The 18583-nt window shown below is 42.4% G+C and overlaps 1 protein-coding gene across 5 annotated transcripts in view; it reads left to right on the forward strand.

Annotated features, from left to right (window-relative positions):
* Window positions 1–15392, forward strand: part of tle2a (TLE family member 2, transcriptional corepressor a) — a 47066-nt gene extending 31674 nt beyond the window's left edge. Inside the window, exons 4-20 of one of the 5 annotated variants that reach the window (XM_044130321.1) lie at window positions 140–184; window positions 2151–2213; window positions 3914–4018; window positions 4556–4775; window positions 5154–5170; window positions 6421–6516; window positions 6954–6998; window positions 8432–8593; window positions 9510–9636; window positions 10384–10583; window positions 10929–11023; window positions 12229–12478; window positions 12576–12823; window positions 13659–13806; window positions 13888–14038; window positions 14215–14291; window positions 14414–15392. In XM_044130321.1, the coding sequence (XP_043986256.1) occupies window positions 140–184; window positions 2151–2213; window positions 3914–4018; window positions 4556–4775; window positions 5154–5170; window positions 6421–6516; window positions 6954–6998; window positions 8432–8593; window positions 9510–9636; window positions 10384–10583; window positions 10929–11023; window positions 12229–12478; window positions 12576–12823; window positions 13659–13806; window positions 13888–14038; window positions 14215–14291; window positions 14414–14521 (2157 nt within the window). In that variant the 3' untranslated portion in view covers window positions 14522–15392. The remainder of the gene's footprint in view (window positions 1–139; window positions 185–2150; window positions 2214–3913; window positions 4019–4555; window positions 4776–5153; window positions 5171–6420; window positions 6517–6953; window positions 6999–8431; window positions 8594–9509; window positions 9637–10383; window positions 10584–10928; window positions 11024–12228; window positions 12479–12575; window positions 12824–13658; window positions 13807–13887; window positions 14039–14214; window positions 14292–14413) is intronic. The other 4 variants (XM_044130323.1, XM_044130322.1, XM_044130324.1 and 1 more) reach the window with 4 other exon arrangements.
* The last annotated feature ends 3191 nt before the right edge of the window (window positions 15393–18583 follow it).

Here is an 18583-nt window from a genome sequence, read left to right on the forward strand (position 1 = left end):
ACTGTAGGCATCTTTGTTTTGGCAGTAAATGAATAATCACCACTTCATATCTAAAAACCATTCAGCACAAAAACTGATTTCAGTCCTATTCTTTATTTTGCATAATTATGATCTTCTAATCTTCTCCTTTTTCTTCCAGTATTATGAAATGTCCTACGGCCTTAACATCGAAATGCACAAACAGGTGAGTCATCTCCTGGTCTGCTGCTTTGCTCCGTTTTTCCTAAAACTTTGTGTTTTTTATTTTTCTGATTTCTTTCATCCTTTGACTGACATCCTTCTCAACTCCTGAGTAACTCTTTTTGTTCCAAAGAAGTGTTTATTCTTTCTCTACTGCTAATCTCGCGGACTTCTAGAGCATGTTTACTCTGCGGAGGCGTTGATAAGATCCGCAACCAGAATTCATTTCTCCACCACAGCTAAAGGAGAGTTCTGCCCTTCCCTCTTGCCCATCATTAATCCCTGTTTGTTTCTCCTGTCATTCCTCCACTCCTCCACCCCCCCCCCCCCCATTTTTCTGCCTTTTTTCTTAATGCTGTTATTTCTTGATCTCTCCTTTTTTTATTATTATTATTTACACTATCCACGTTTCTTCTCTCCATTGCTTCATTGATTTCTCCGTCTCCTATTTGTCTGCATCCCCTCCTCCACCTCGGCCTCCTTCGCAGACATTCACTCCATGCTGAATTTCACTTTAAATCAGGTCACTGCCTTCCTGCTGTCTACTCTCTATCTTTCTCTGCTCTCTTTCTTCATTTCGCCATCTCAATCGCTTCGCTTTTGACGGGCCGCCACTGCTGCCTTTCCCCTCCTCCCGCCTCCACCCAGTCTGAATTCCCCCCCCACCTCCTCTGCCTTTCTTCTGTTTCTTTTTTCTCCATTTCTCCTCTTCATCCCGCATCCGTCCTTCGACAGTCATTTCCTCAACCCACTGTGCCCCCATTCCTCCTCTTTTCTCTCCTCCGCCCCCTCTTTTCATTTCCCCTCTCCCATTTCATCCTACCCTTCTATTCTCCTCCTGTAGATTGCTCATGTTCTCTCCATTTTCTCCCCCTCTCCTGAAGATGTCATTTAGTAGCTGAAGTTCTCTAACAAGAAATCATTGTGTCTCCCTGGGGGTGGGAGGCTTTTGGGGGGAGGAAGGGGTGATGGATTCAGAGCATGGAGGGAAGAAGGGCAGGGGTTGGGAGTCCAATTGGGAGAGATGAGGCTAGTCAGAGCAATGAGAGAGGAACGTAAGAAAAAAAAAAAGAAGTGGGGGGAGGTGGGGGTAGTGGAGGAGTTCAGTCCAGCATCAATAAATCACTTAAGAGAGGGAGACTGAGGGTGTGTGCTTGTGTGGAGGTGGAAATGCGCATGCATTCTCACACACACACACATGCACACTTCAAAGAGTAGCTGCTGTCAACAAGATAAACAGCCTGCAGCCATAATGATGCTGTCATGATCTCTGCATGCATATCATTACTGGCCCTAACGGCCTCGTTGGACCAGCCACCAAACACGCTGGAGTGTGTCAGAGCTAACACCACAGTGTACATCACACTGATTACCGTCCGGATGGTAAGGAAGAATGGATAAATGGAGGGATAATGGAGGAAAAGTTTGCTGCTGGCGATGTTTTAGAGTGTATCCTGGCAGACACAAACAAACACACACACACACACACCCACAGCACAAAGAAGAGGAGACCTTCAAACCCAGAGACCTTCCACCGAATGGGGAACACACACTCACAAAACTGTACATGCATAAATACAAACACACAGAGACAAAACAGACATACAGAGACGCACACACACACACAAGATGGAGTTTGTTGTGTCTTGTCTTTGTGCATACATACACACACACCCACTCTCTCTCTCTCTCTCTGTGTGTGGGCTGGTTGTGGCCACAGCAGATGCTGTCCATGAATATTTTAGCCAAACTCTCTGGCAGAGTTTCCATTTGCATGGACCAGATGTAAGCAGCTGAAATATTTACCACTCCGGCCCTGAGAGAAGCAGGCCAAAACTCTGTGTGTGCGTAACCTTCACGTCTCCGTGTGTGTGTGTTTCTTTGTGTACATGCTCAGTCTTGGCGGTGTGATTGTTTGTGTGTTTATTCATCAAAGTGACAGTATCTTTTTGTTTTTTTGGCTCTTTCAGACAGAGATTGCCAAGCGGTTGAACGTGATATGTGCTCAGCTCATCCCCTTTCTGACGCAGGAGGTGGGACACACACACACACACACACACACACACAGACACTCTGCATTCAGTTCTCCGTCTATACTTTGTGACAGTAACCCACACAAAAGTGGCCATGCCCACATTTATCAATATCTGTCACACAAACACACAGAGCTGCAGATGGAGATGACAGACCGGTGTGCCTCCATTTAGACTAAAGAGCAATATTTTTTAAGAAAAGATGCACATCGAAGGGTTTCATTCGACACTAATTGTCCAAGTTGTCATGTGTTGATTGAGGCACATCTCAACAAATTTAAAGGTTCAGTAATTCAGATGAAAAAGTGAAACTTGGATGTTTTCATTAAGCAAAGCGTTTCAAGTGTTTATTTCTTTTAATTTTAGAGATTACGGCTTAAAGCAAATTACAGTAAACCCCCTTTTTATTTTCAAACAAAATTATAGTCATATTTAAGAGCAGTAAAGGTTGATGTACAGAAAAGGTGGTCTAAATAAATCTAATACAGAGTCAGTACACATTTGGGATTCCTTTTCATGAATTACTGCATTGGTGCTGCATAACATGGAGGTGAGGCTGTAGCTCTGCTGAGGCGTTCAGGTAGCTCAGGTTTAATCGCAGCCTGTCTGAATTGTTGGGTTTGGTGTTCCTCATCTTACTCCAGAGATTCTCTACGGGGTTCAGGTCCGGTCAGTTTGCTGCCCAATCAGAAACGGGAACATCACGGTTATTTAACCAGCTTTTGGTACCAGACTGTGCGTGTGTGCGTGTGTGTGCGTATGTGTAGGGGTTGGGGCGTGTGTGTGTGTTTGGGGTGGGTACCATCTTCTGCTGGAAAATAAAATCGCACCTCTATAAAACCAGCCGGCTGATGGAAATATGATGTGCTCTAAAGTTTCCTGGTAGACGGCTGAGTTGACTTTGGGCTTGATAAAACAGAGTGGACTGACCAGCAGATGAAATGATGTGGAAATTTCACACTGCACCTAAAGGAACGTGGATTCCATTCCTTTGCATTTTTCCTCCAGAAGAAATGAAGTGCAAGGTTTGCTTTTGTGTAAAATTTAGACTTTGAACCTCTTTTGCAACCAGTATTTCATCTCCTTATCGTTGCTAAGATGCTTGTGATTTCCAATGAGTGGTTTACCAGGAGGAATGCTGTGGTCCTAGTCCATCTCGTGGCTACGTCTGTGTTTGCTGAAGAACAAACGGGAACTTTTTTCCACGCATTGTGAATCTACCCTAAGCTCTTATATATGCTTCGCTTCATAACCCTTTAAACCGGGTCCATGTTGCCTAAAAAGGTTTTTCTACCATACTTATTCCTTCCATTTAACTTTCCATGAATGATCTTTGTGAACAGCCAGCTTAACTTGTTGTGATTCACTCTCTTTAAGATGGATAAACAATCTCCTTGATTGCTTAAGACATAATATGGACAGAAATTTTTTGTGTTAAAATTGTTGTTTTTAATTAGTCAAGTGTTATTTCTATTCTTGGGCTTTAATTAGCCGAAAGCCATAATAATCAAAACTAACAGAATGAAGACTGGAATTTCTCGCCGCGTGTAATGAGTTTATAAACGAGCTTTACTTTTTGAATTGGACTTCTGAAATGAATGATCATTTTGATGATGTTTTAATTTAAGTAAATGCTCCTGTTTCTATGTAAAGTTAGCAGACTGTACGTTGACTGGTTGATGTTCTGGTTTGATCCGCAGCACCAGCAGCAGGTGGTCCAGGCCATGGAGCGCGCCAAACAGGTGACCATGGGGGAGCTAAATGCTTCGATAGGGGTACGTGGGCTCCCCCCTCTGCCTCAGAGCGTGTGTACCTTATACTCCCATATTTTATTTTTCCTCCTTTTTTTTCTTTTTCGTTTTGTAGCACAAGCCAACCTGTTGGCATGTGCTACATTTCAAAAAATGTGCTGACTTCATCGGCTCATTATTCCTTTTCAAACTATGTTTATCAAAACCGGAGGTTTGATGTCAGACCTCACCTGAGCGTCAGTTCAAGAAACGTGAATGCTCGCATAATAAGTAAATTTAAATGTTTGCTGGGATTTTTGCAAACATTGAAACATTTTTCCTTTTTATTTATTTCGAAACTTTAATAAAAAATTTGTTTTTTTAATCAAAATTTTCACCACAGGGCTTTTAATTGTGCCACTGCTTTGACCTTGGCATTTCTCCTTATGTGCACATCGCAGCAATTAGTTCCCTTCTCCTCCTTCTTCCTTTTCTTCTTCTTAATTACTTCCAGTGAAACCACTTCCTCCACTCCTTGTAAGTCACCCAAGTTTCTCTCGTCTTTTCTTTCTCTCTTGCTCTCTGGGTTTGTATTCATTTTCCCATGTGCAGCAGCAGCTTCAGGCCCAGCACCTCTCCCAGCACGCCCAGGGTTTGCCAGTCGGCCCACACCCATCAGGACTGCCCCATCCCGGTCTGGCACTTGGCGGCGGGTCCGGCCTGCTGGCCCTGTCCGGTGCTTTGGGGGCCCAGCTTGCAGCCAAAGATGAGAGGGCACACCTGGAGGCGGCGGCGGCGGCAGCCTCCGCCGCTGCAGCAGAGCACCACAGAGGTACGCTTTAAATGAGGCGTGACATTCTTTTTGTGTTGCAGAGCTTAAAGGGTTGATGAGTCCAATGTTCAGGCAGGAGCCAGACGGCATTTTTGAAGCAAAAAAAGAGAAAAAAACAAAACCCACAATGCTGATATAGGAGAAGAGTAAGCTTTAAGTCTTGGCGTGGTTGAATTCTGATTGATTTTTCCTTTGGATCGCTGTCAGGACATAGACATAGTTGCTGGTAATAATACTCCCTGGGGATATTTTTGCACATTGTATTAAGTTACGGTGAATAACTTTATGATTATTTGCATTTTTTTGTCCTTTCTCGCCCTTGCTGCATTGCTGCACGCTTCCTGGATGTGTTGGACGTTTTATTCCTCACCTGAACAGACCGGGAAGCCGGACCAGTGAGTGCAAATTACACCCCCACCTCACTAATAATCACTTGTATGAAGCACTATCATACCTTCCCACCATTTTGCTCCACTAATTTTCATAGTGGGAATCCTGATCTAAATTGGGGAACTCTTTCCACAGATCCTGGAGTTAAAAAAAGAGCTAAAACGTCACCCCTGTTTATATCTATAAAATGTTAGATGAAAAGTTGATTTAAAAATTTATTACATCGTCTCAGCAACGTGTTTAAAGTCCTTTCCATATTTTGTCACATTAAACTACAAATTCAGTTTATGGGATTTTTATGTAATGGAACAACACAAAGTTCAGCAAAATTGCTGCGTATATTGCTCATTTCCACACCAAGAGTTTTTATTCACAAATTAACTATCATCTTAAGATAATTGGTGATAGTGGAATTTTTTGAGGTGGATAAATATTTAACAACACAAAGACATATATCACTTTTCCTCCACTTCATTATCATACGCAACTTCTTATTGGTCTGTCACATAGATGTTATGGTTGTAGCATGACAAAGAGTCAAAAAATATTTAAGGATATTCACAGAATATTTTTGTCCCTTTAAATAAGTTTTTATATTATACAATTTCAAAGTCCATTTCATCTTTTTTTTTCTCCCCCACTTCATTTACGCTTTAAATTTAACTCTCAAAATTGCTTCTTTTTTGTTTTGTTTTTTTGCACTTCTATCTCCTTCTCCAACAATCAAGTACAGAACTTGATTTGTGTAGTTGTCATGGAGCTAGATGCTAAAACTTGCACAAAATAAACTAGCAATGTGTGTAAAAATGTATCCTAAAACTAGTCGAGTAAAGTTAAAAACACAAGGTCACATCTGTCTCTTTGACCGTGTTTTGAAACGTTCCTGTTTGGAGCGATGTTATTCCACAATGTGCTTGCATTTGTTTTCAGCTTTAGCTCACTCTCTCTCCTATCTTCTGCACTGCCGTTAGGAAAACTCTGCCTCCCGCTGCTTCCCTCAGTGGGCCGGCCAGTCGATGCAGCCTGATATTCTTTCACATTCATCTCTGCAGCTCATGAGCCTGACATGATTTATGCACTCCCCCTCACCTCATTATCACCCTTTTCCTCCCTTTCCACCCTCACGCCCTTTCTCCCACTCCTCTGTACTTCTTTGCTTCGTCTCCTCCTCTATATAATTCCTCGTCTCCATCCTTCATCCTCACGTGTACAAACACTCACTCTTTTTGCCCTTTTAACCCTTCCCTCTCTGCAGAGCTCCCTCTCCAACGGGGACAAGGGTCGCCCAACAGACTACCTCAGCAACGGCAAGAAGAGGAAAGCTGAAGAGAAGGAGTTCATGACAGACTATGTGAGGACACTTTCATAACACTCTTAAATGTTTGAGCAACCGCAGGAAAGTTTCACCCAACTCCTCCAATTCGAGACAGATAAAAGACACGGTGTCTTTGTGCAGTGGAAGACCAGCAGACTTTGGGGAACTGCACTCTTTCTATCTAAAATATTTATAGTTCTGACTCTCTGCACTGTTTTCTTGGAGTAACTGTGGAAGATCACAGAGTCGAGTGAGTTTTAGCCAATTATGTTGCTTGAAAGTAGAAAGTCATTGATTTGAGACTTATTTACCGTACACTATTACAGTAGTATAAGGGTTGTTTACATTTGTACTGCTTGTTGTTTATCTTTACTTCCTGTCAAGTTTGTTTGTCTATGCTCTCTGCATACATCAGGTAACCTAGGAGTGTTATTTTTATTTTATTTTTTTTATTATGCCCCTTTCTCTCGCAGGGCAGCGATGCGGATAAGAGCGATGATAATTTGGTGGTAGATGAGGTTAGTAGGCGGCCGCCGGCCTCTGTTTGCTTCACTTGACCGCTTTCATCAGCATGCAACGTGTAAACACAGGCAGCAGAATCCCATGAATAGGAATAATGATGCCCACCTCTGCTTTCTGCCTGACCTCATTTAGATGCACACACATTCTCAACGCATACAGGTGCACAGTCTGAGCTGCAGTTCAAGCAGCCTGCAGTGTTAAAAGTAAAAACTAAATAAAACATGCATGTACCATCCTGAAAAATATACTTTTCACATTTGCACAAATGGAAAAAAAAGAATTAAGGCAACATTTTACTCTGCTTTGAAACGTTTTGAAAAGAAGAATTTTTCTGATTAGTTTTTTTAAAGTCTTAAAAATCAAGTAACACTTAATGAATTTTGTGCTTTTTACTTTGACATGTTTTTCTGTTACATTTATCTCTGATTTGGCAAGACACACCTCTGTTCTAACTTTTGAGTCTGTCTGAAATTAGGTTTTTAAATTACTGACTGAACATGCTTTTTACTACTTTTTGGACTCTTAACAACTTCAGATTCGGGTTGAGTCTGAAGTTACTAAAACCTGCAATAAAAGCGCAGGTTTTAGTCATTTCTACAAATCGGATTATAACTCTTAAATCAAAGAAATAGGATTTACGAAGGACACTCAAATCTCGATTACTAACACAAGAGTTACAGGTTTGGAAAAGGACACACTCTACGTTTTGCCCAGATGCCAAAAAGCAGTAAAAGGTTTATTTTTTTTGTCTTTCTTGTCCTTTTTCTCTCTTGTGGATCCTGCATTCAATGCTTCTGTTTAAACTACAAGAAAAAAAGTCTCGAAGTTTGACGCTGGAAAGTACGTAATTTTGATGTTGGAATGTTCAGCATCCACTGAGGTTTAAAGTCCTTTTAGGGTACTGGAAGATTTTGTTCAGGCTGACATGCAGTCTAAGTTTCTAAGTTACCTGTGTGTTAATGGATAGTTAAACATGGATGAGTCCAGGTTAAGAAGAGCTGCTGTATTTTTGAGGAAACTTATGAAAGTTTTTCTCAGGTGAAAATAGGACTTCAAAATCTACAGCTGCTTCAAAATGTTTTAGAAAATGTGTTAAACCATAAACAAGCGGCTCCGGTGAAGTAAAGAATCTCATTTAGAGTTTGTTTGTTGGTTTTTCTTCAAAGAGAGCATTTTCTTTAAAGATTGCAATGAAATTCCTGAACTTTAAACCTGAGTCTTGTTTAAAGCAAAACAGAAACTTCAGCTGCATGGTTTAGTTTTTACTCTAAGCAGTCTTTGGTTTGTTGTGAGCGCAGTGGAACGACCCCGACAAACAATGAAACAAAGCAAAAACAATTTCAAAACAGGACAAATATAAAAATGAAACGGGAGCTATGTCTTTTGTTCTTTTAGTCATATTTAATACATTATTGCAATTTGCATTCAGGACCCATCGTCCCCCCGCAGCGTGCAGTCGTACTCGTCAAGGGAGAACGGTTTAGACAAGATCCCCCCGTCCCGTAAGGAAGGGCCCCCGCAGGCCAGCCCCACCTCCCTGGCTTCATCGAGCAGCGCTCCGTCCCCCTCCCGAGGCAAAGATCCCCCACAGGTAGATGGAAATATGTGCAGTCCATCAAATCTCCGTGTTTCTCTGTAATTCCACATTCACATGTGCAGCTACATATAAAGTGTTTCTTTCTGAGCACATTGCTTTTTCATGCTGCCACACTGTTATTTTGCCATTTTGTTCAGGATCAGTAGTTTCTCACTTATTGTGCTACAACCGTCCGGCCGTCCCTCAGCGATTGTGTTGCCACTTTGTCATTGTGGGTTTTTATTTTGCAACTCATTTGCCTTCTCAGTCTTTTTACTGTTGAATTATTTTGTGTGTGTGTATTGCTTTTATGTACAAATCCCTATAAAATGCAGTTCTTCTAAAAATAACATACCCAGAGGGGAAAAAAACAAACAAATATGTAGCTGAATAAGGCAATTTAAAAGAGAAAATGTACAAGATTTGTATGAACATTTTTGCATGAACACCTTGATTTTAGTTTTTAGCAGCTGTATAATTATCAAGAGCTCAGTGCTTCTGCCTCTCTGAGACAGTTTCGACTTTCAGTAAGTGATAATTATCCAGCATTAATGCGTGTTTGTTTTTGACACTGAAAAAGTTTGCAAAGCAAAACTAAAACATGCACTAAATCCAATTTGCACTGGCTGGATAACAGTGAGATTTAATGAATTTTAAGGGGAATCAATAATTTAACCACTCGTGAGTTTGTTAAACAATAAACAGTTTTTTTTAATCATCCACTGAACAAATCTATTAACATTAAATATTGATTTTTCTTCTCTAAAAATGTCCGTGGGAGAAGATGCTGCTGCACTGAAAGCATTTTTGTTTTATTCTGTCATTTTTACTGGAGCCAAAAAATATTTTGAGCAATGTTGAATGAATGAATGTACTGCAGTGAATTACCTGCCATCACATCTCTGCCTTTATCTCTGTTCCTGTCCTCCAGAGAGAGAAATCTAGCACCCCTGGTATGAAGCCGGGGACCCCCATGTCTCAGGAGTCCAACACCCCGGGGCCGAGTGGCCCCCCACAGTTCAGACCGGTGCCAGGAAAGCCCGGCGTCGACCCACTTGGTACTCATGTCTCTGAGTTTAACCATTCAGTAGCTTTGCTGCTAACTGTGTAACTCTGTAATTAAAAATCTGCACTCAACAGATCAATTAGAAATGGGATTTCACTTTGGCACTTCAGCCTGCAGTGACCCTATTCTTTGCAGCGTCGGTGAGCCGGGCTGCAGTAGTTGGTATGAGCGTCAGCTCGCTCCTCGCCGCCGACCACCATCTGGACTTAATAAGCAGCTGTGGGCAGAAATATTCAGCGTGCTTCACTTTTTAAATGAAAAGATTAGGAGAGGTGATGGACTGTGACTGTGAGCCGCTTCATAATGAGCCTCCATCTAGATTCCACCGTTTCTTTTTCTCTCTTTTTTTTCTTTTTACACATCACTTGTCGATGTCTGCCCCAATTTTGCACACTCTATTATTCATGCGAGCAAGCATATATACACAATGCACCGACACGTGCCTACGGAGGACATAAAGGATGAGGATACACACAGATTCCACGTGCGGCCTCCCTGCAGGACGCCACGGTGGCCAGCAGGGGTCAGTAGTGGTCCAGTCCTGCTGCTTGTTCCCAGCTCGTCAGTCAGCTGTCTGAAAGGCTTGTTTTAATAGATTTTGCATTATATTCAAGCTGGTGACAAAAGCACACAGAAGTATCCTGAATGACTGACGCATTGAATTGTTTCCTTCAAACACAAATTTGTTCGGAAGTGTTTTCCAGAGCGTTGAACACTCTTCTGTCTCCTTCTCTCCCAGCTCTTGGTCTAAGGAATCCCCTGGCGGTGCAGGGGGCCTACCCTCCGGGGGCTTTTGGCCTGCCCCCTCCGGGGGTGAACGGAGATCTGCCCGGGGCGGGGGGCTACGGCGCCGGCCTCCACCTGGTCTCCCCGCAGATGAATGGAGCTGCGGCGGCGGCAGCGGCTGCAGCTGCTGCGGGCTACGGCCGGTCCCCTGTGGTGAGGCCGGCGCGCTGCAGATAATTTGTCTTTGCAGTGTCACTGTCATATGTGGTGCCTCAGCATATAAAGCTGTCAGAAAGGGCAAAAATCTGGATATTTATGGAGAGGACATGAGTGTTTCAAAGGAAAAGCAGCTGCAGTGTGATTTATCTTTAAGAATCTGGCAGTCTGTGACCTTGCCTCTTAAAAACCTCTTTGCTCTTTTATTATCTTGTTTTATTCAGATCTTTTTATCCAGATACTGTCACTGTATTATCCATTTTAATGAGCTAGTGCTCTTTTTTATGAACCACTGTCTTTTTAGACTCTCCTTAAGACAGTTTTTTTTTTTTTTACTCTAAGGCATCTTATCTGCTGCAGGTGGGCTACGAGTCTCCACACTCACATATGAGGGTCCCCGGGCTTCCGGCCAGCCTGCAGTCGGCCTCAGGAAAACCGTGAGTTTCCTCTTCCTAATTATTGAACTCTTCTCTGGTTGCAGTTGCGGGATGCAACTGATCCCTTCAGTTCAGCAAAGAATTTCCAGTTCAGTGTTCGGGTTAAGACTGAGCTGGTTTGATTGTTTTTTTGGTTTTTTTTTTTTCTTATTTTTAGTCTCAAACAAAAGCAGGAGAGACAGAATCCTTAAAAAGCTCTCAGGTTTTTTTTTAAATTATGTGATTGTTTCTCACACATTCACACCAAAGACCAAAAACGGCGCTTTGCAAAAGTATTCGTCCCGCTTGAACTTTTTCACATTTTCTCTCTTTACAACCACAACTTTCAGCATATTTTAACTGCAATTTAATTTGTGATCAACAAACCAAAAGCGCTGGAAATGAAATATGGTACTTGGTACGTGAAATGTTGTACAGATCAATGTGGTGAGCATTTACATTCAGCTCCCTTTTGGATACTAGATTAAAAACAAAAAATTAGCGAGTTGATTTCAGAAGTTACTTGATTAGTAAATAGACTCCACCTTCATATCACTGAATGTCAGTATAAATACAGGAACACCCTGAATTCACATTCCTCACTGTGAAACTCAGTATTGGCAGCATCATGCTTCGCGGATACGTTTCTTCCTAAGGGACGGGGAAGCTGGTCAGAGTTGATGAGGAAAACGACAGACTGAGAAGAATATTTGGCATTTTGAAGATTTTTAAAGTGGATATTAACTGCTGTTCAATAGTCAGTATGATTAAATTTGAGGTATTTTGCAAAGAACTCTGGGTGAATGGTTCTGCCTCCCTATGTGCAAAGCTAGTAGAGTGTTTAATAAAACATTTGTAGCAAAACACTTTTCAAACCACATAGTAGTATTAGCTTTCTGCTTGGTCATAAGCACAGTTAAACACAAATCCAAATAAGCATCACTCTTGTTTCAATCATAAATGCATCTTTCATTTTCTATTTGTTCTCTCTGAAGAGTTTTTGCGGCGCTAGTGGCTCGTATTTTTGTGACAGTAGGCAAACAGGAAAGAGGGCGAGGAAAGGGGGGAAGGCATTCGGCAAAGGTCGTCGGGATTGGGAGTCGAACCCGCGACGTCCGTGTCGAGGACTAAGGCCTCCAAACGTGGGGTGTGCTAACCCCCTGCGCCACCACAGCACGCCCCAGTAAATGCATCTTCCAATGAGTATTTTCCTCCCTCCTTCCCAGCGCTTACTCGTTCCACGTGAGCGCCGACGGCCAGATGCAGCCGGTGCCGTTCCCCCCCGACGCCCTGCTGGGCCCGGGCATCCCGCGTCACGCCCGTCAGATCCACACGCTGAGCCACGGGGAGGTGGTGTGCGCCGTCACAATCAGCACCTCCACACGCCACGTCTACACTGGAGGCAAGGGCTGCGTCAAGGTGTGGGACATCAGCCAGCCGGGAAGCAAGAGCCCCATGGCCCAGCTGGACTGTCTGGTGAGACATGATGGGAGAGTGGAAGCCAAATGCAGCAGCATATTTTATTGCATCATGCATAAACTTAATGTACTCCACACCCTCCGTGTCCAATCAGAACCGGGATAACTACATCCGCTCCTGCAAGCTGTTGTCTGACGGTCGGACCCTGATCGTTGGAGGCGAGGCCAGCACGCTGTCCATCTGGGATCTGGCCACGCCGACTCCCCGCATCAAGGCGGAGCTGACATCGTCCGCACCGGCCTGCTACGCCCTGGCCATCTCCCCCGACAACAAGGTCTGCTTCTCCTGCTGCAGCGACGGCAACATCGTCGTCTGGGACCTGCACAACCAGACGCTGGTCAGGTGGGAGCAGAAACGTCAGATCAGTCTGAAATGCTTTCAGTCGGATGAGGAGAGCAGATGGAAACTAAAGAAATGCCCAGATTAGTTTTTAGTAAGTTGGTGCTGGTGGAGTGGGGACCAGCAGTTCTGCCAAAATCAACTGTTAAAAAGGTAGATATCTAGTTTTCAGCTGAGCTTGTGTCTCGCTCTATAAAGTGTAATTTGGAAAGTTGCTTCCAGGTTATTAATGGTTTTACCATTAGAGCGGGGGTAAATTTTCTTTCCCCACATTAGCACTGCAGTCTTAAATCTTCTATCACCGAATTTCCAGAGAAGACGAGCCATAAAATCATCCGCAGGAGACATTTCTGCTACTGCATGTTCAGCAGTTTATCTACATGCAGTGCTGCAGCAGCTATTAGCATCTGTTGCTCATAAAACAGAAAGTAAACCTCCAGGACAAGCTCCCAGAGGACCCATCCTTTAGTTTATAAACTGACAAGCTTCAGGAAAGATGACCTGATATTATCTTAACATGCATCTAAAATGCTGACAGCCCAAAACGTAACCTGATTTCATATGTGGAAGGCATAATCGGCTACCTATTCCACACATTTATACAGATATTCTTGACCATTTCTCTGTAACTTGAATAGAAAATTTAGGAAACATATCACCTTTTTCTGTTTCTGTCACTTTGTACCACCAGCAGTGATGTCAGTAATGCATTACAGAGTAATGCGTTACTTTAATCTGGCCTCTTTGTTCAGTAGCACTGATCCTTCTGTTGCATTTTAACCACTTTAGTGGAAAGACCCACTGATGGCTGATGGTTTTATGTCCTTTTTTTGTGCAGGCAGTTCCAGGGCCACACGGACGGAGCGAGCTGCATCGACATCTCCAATGATGGCACCAAGCTCTGGACAGGAGGGCTGGACAACACGGTCCGCTGCTGGGACCTGAGAGAGGGCCGGCAGCTGCAGCAGCACGACTTCACCTCACAGGTACTCAGTCAGGATGCCTGAAGGTAGCATCCCATAAATAACACAAAAATAAAAAATAATCACCCTCCCTGTGTGTCCCAGATCTTCTCCCTGGGTTACTGTCCGACAGGCGAGTGGCTGGCTGTGGGGATGGAGAGCAGCAACGTGGAAGTGCTGCACGTCTCCAAACCCGACAAGTACCAGCTGCACCTCCACGAGAGCTGCGTCCTCTCCCTCAAGTTCGCATACTGCGGTACGCGCACACACACTGCACACTGAAAACCTACATTCACTACATAACACAACTTTAGGCTATTTAATCACAGGGAGGTAAAGCCCATTTTTCTGCCAGTCGGAACCGTCCGTAGCTCAGCCCAACCTCCCCATGAGGCTTTATCTGCTGACAGCAGTGTGTGTTTTGTCCTGTAGGTAAATGGTTCGTGAGCACAGGGAAAGATAACCTCCTGAACGCGTGGCGGACGCCCTACGGATCCAGCATATTCCAGGTAGAATCTGTTTTATTTTCACACGGGACACAATAGATTTGACGCAGCAAACTTGAGAGCTTCAGTTCCTCTTTAAACCATGTAGTTTGTAAAGCTTCCTTCCTGTTTGTCTCTCCGCACAGTCAAAGGAGTCGTCGTCAGTTCTCAGCTGCGACATCTCACCTGATGACCAGTTCATCGTCACCGGCTCTGGGGACAAGAAGGCCACAGTCTATGAAGTCATTTACTGATCTCTGATTGGCTCCTCACTGAAAGCTATCGATCCCCGGGGGCCAAGCCGAGGCCCCCTTCCTGCACCGGTGACTGTACAGGGTGTCGGCGGTGTCTGAAGAGCAGGAGACACTCAACTCGTACTTTGTCGTTTTGTTCGCGTTTGTGAGAAATGAGCGAGAGAGAAGCAAAGGAGACGCAAAGTCACATCTCTGGAAAATAAACTTTGGTGTTTAACGCTCTGAGAAAGCTGGTTAGTCTATAGCTACACTAATGTGGGACTCCTCCAAAGAACCTTTCTTTTTTTTAAAAACGAAAAAAAACAACAAAATAAAACCTCTGTAGTGTAAAAGAAATTAGAAGAAAACATTTCTTTTTCTTTTTGTTTACCTTTTGGATTAATTGCAAACAGTTGAACTGATTTGAATGGCGGAGGTTTAATTAGAGCTGTCCTGACGGGGGTCCAAGCCGGAGTCATCCCAGCTCTGTGTGAAGTTCTGATCAGCACACAGCACATGTGGGGGTGCTCTACTGACGTTCCAGATACTTTTTGCTTTTCCTTTTTTTTTTTTTTCCAGCATCATGATTGTAACATTTTTTCATGTATACATGACGGAACAGGGCTTAGTTGGTTTCCTCTGAAAGGTCCAGAGAATCAGACGATTTTCATCCATTTAAAATTGGGGAAAACAATCTCAAATACAAGACTTTGAAGTCGGTCCAAGCAACACGTTCTCTTGTGTTTCAGGGTAAGCGCATCTTTCATTCAGTATTTCATGTTTTCGTTGTATTTGTTAGGGCACATACAGATGGACTGGCCTGTATTTTCATAGCTACCATTCTGATCCATGAACCTCGAACATGTAAATAAAGGTCACTAAAGGCAAAGGAGATTGTCCTCTATGTTGCTTTTAGAACATCGATTTGAAAATCCAACAGTCCTGCTTTTTTTGTTTGTTTGTTTGTTTGGTTTTTTTTTTACCCTTTGCCTGTGTGTGTGTGTGATGGAAGAAATTAAAATAATTTCACACTAGTGCGAGTTTTCCAAGTCAGGCTTTTGGCAGATTTCATCTGGATGTTTCAAATTGTATAGAGAAGGAAAAAAAAAAATGGAAGCATTTGTTGCCTATTTGTTCAAACCCTACCAGCCAGAACAGCGTGTTCTCACAGCATGGTGTCGGAAAGCATCTCAGAAATATTTAGATGAGAAATGAAGGCTGCTGAAGGTGAACGTGCGCTGCCTCTTCTCTCCTGTGATGACTGCGTCTCTCTCATTCAGAGGGATCTCCAAGTTTCTCGACTGTCTGGAGGATCAGAGGTGAGGGTGGGGGGGGAAGGAATCGTCTTGGGATTTAAACACGCAGCATGAACTATCGTTCGTAGCGCTGCTGTAAGATCTCAGACTTTCACGGTGAGGCTTGTGTTTAGAGTGTGTGTTGTCGAGACGGAGGGGATCTGATCTCGTTACGAGGATGCTTTTCAGTGATCATGGAGAATGTTCTGCAGAGATGCTTTAAAGGTTCTCGATGACGTCAGGTCCTGAAACAATCAGATTGACCGTGATGAATCGGTTATTGTAATAACTGTCAACCAATTTAGTAATTGATTAATCATTAACTGGAGTATATAGACTGTAAACCATGCCATTTGCTGAAGGAACACCACGCTCGGCAGTATTATGGCACAGAGAATATGTTCATGTGTATATAAGATGAAAAACCTTTGCTCATATTTTCTACCCTGAACTTTGTAGGTTTAGCTCAACCTGGTTCAAATTCTGCACTAAATGAAAATAACCCAAATCTCAGCTGTGAGGCTAGATATATACAGTAAATACTTGCATCCTTTTTTGTCAGCAGTAATTAAATATTTATAAAAACTGCTAAAAAGGAAACTATTGACTAGCATGTTAGCCTGCTAGTGTGCTTTTAACCCTGTTTATAATGTAAAGATTTCAGCGTGGAACAAACTAAACATTGTAATTATTCAATGAAAATGAAAGATTTTGACGCCTGAAATAATGAGCACAAGTTTGGTTTATTCTTCACAGATAGCATTTGTTGTACAGCACAAGGAAAAACGCATCAGGAGGGGAAGACACAGTGCATTTCAAAAAAAAAAAAAAAGAAAAGAAAAAAAAGAGTTCCTTGGCTTTCCAAAACAGAAAAGTTAATATAAGCCGTAAAAGAAAAACAAAGGTTTTTTTTTTTCTTGTTTATTTTGTTTTTACACTGTTGAAACAGAAGCACAGGTGGGGCAGGGAAATGTTGATTAATTCAAACAAAGTATCAAATACAATGTCCCAAATACTGACGCTAGACCACCATATGCATAGCCATTATACAGCATCGTTTTGAGTATCATATAAGCTTGTGTACGTGAGAATCATTTATGGCTACCTGGGGCTTTTGGACAGAGGAAAAAGAGAAGCAGGAAGCTGTACAGAACATCTCTGACTCTGCTGAAGGCCCTCATGATTCTTATGTTCAGCGCTGCAGCTAAAAAACAGGTAAACTTTTCTAACATTGGATACAGGTAAACAAAATTGCATACCGCCTTTATTATTTTCTGAAAAGAGGATCGTTAAGGATCGCCACTGTATAAAATATGATTTTTTTTTTTCTTTCTTTTGAGCAGCTCAGCTTTAGTGCAACAAGCATGCAGTGAAAGTGGAGCCTCCTTCATAGCAAATCTTTAGTGCCTGCTGAATACAGGCACGAATCAACAGAAGTAGGAGCTGAAAACAACATAATAAGGACTAAGAAACAGACTCAAGTACACTTACTACCACTTTTGAAAAGGAGGGGATAAAGAATAAACAACAAACAGTGGAGTTCTTGGTAGGTTTTCAATACATCCCACCTGTGTTCCCTTGATTATCTATCTCCATATGTACGTATCCCCCTCTGAGCCCAAAACAAGCCACAGGCAACCCGAGTACATAAACATATTATACAGGACAAGCAACCACTAGTCATAAAAAAAAATAATGAAATGATGCAGTGAATTAATAGAAGATATTGAAATGTGCCTTTTATTTCTAAACACAGGCTCTACAGAAACGGAGAGCTCTGACAGACGGTTTTCTTCTCATTTTGGAATATGTGAAGTGATGTGGAAAGTATAAGAAAATATATTTTCTTATATCTAAGAAAATATATTTCTTAAATATAAAAATTATATTTAATCCTTATTACCATGTATGTCTGTAGGCTAACTGTGGTTAGCTTTTAGCACGTACTGAAAACAGATCAAACTCGTCCACGTTCAAAGGTTTTAGTTGCAGCTTCATGAAATCAAAAGAAAAACTGGAGCTATTCAAAATCTGCTAAAGTTACTGAAGGAGTGGTCGCGTCCCACAACTGTGTTTACCACTCAGTTCTGCTCATTTACACTCCCATTCTGGTGGTACAGTAAAAGTGACGTACATCTGAGGCCTTTGCTACAAAATAGACTGTGATGGACGGAGCCCATGAAGCACGCCGATGCTAACATGCTTCATCAGCTCAGGCTGCTAACTGTTGGGAAGCGATTAAGAGTCCAGCACAGTGAAACCTCCACACGGTTAACTTGTGAAGTGGCGCGTCTCCCTCTCCGTCCAACCCAAAGGCTTTTAGAGATTTTGTAGAAAGCGTGGCATCTTTAAAAACCAAGTTGTCGAGCCTAAACAGCGCAACAAATTAAAAGTCCTCCATAATTATTGACACTTATAAAAATGAGTAAAAAATATATATCCTGGACTAAATTAGGTCACTCTAGTGACCGTGATTTATTTACCCCTTAACATTTCCCACACTGTCTGTGGGCAAAATAATCATGGGTCTTTTGTCCCACTTCCAGTTGTTTTAAGCTTTTTAAGTATTGCTCTGACTGTAAATATTGACAAGTTGAGATTAGCAGCAATTTGTTTGAAGCTATTTTATGACTTAATCAGGCTACAAATTAGGAAAGATGGAAACATTAAAGTGAGACACGTGTACTAAATCTCAAGAGAACAGGACATGTGTGTCCCATCGTATCAATAACTTAAGTTGTATTAGTTCAAATAAAATAAAAATAAAAATTCAAAGTATACAATGCGA

This window comes from Gambusia affinis, linkage group LG10, assembly GCF_019740435.1.
Source record: "Gambusia affinis linkage group LG10, SWU_Gaff_1.0, whole genome shotgun sequence".
Taxonomy (NCBI): Eukaryota; Metazoa; Chordata; class Actinopteri; order Cyprinodontiformes; family Poeciliidae; genus Gambusia; species Gambusia affinis.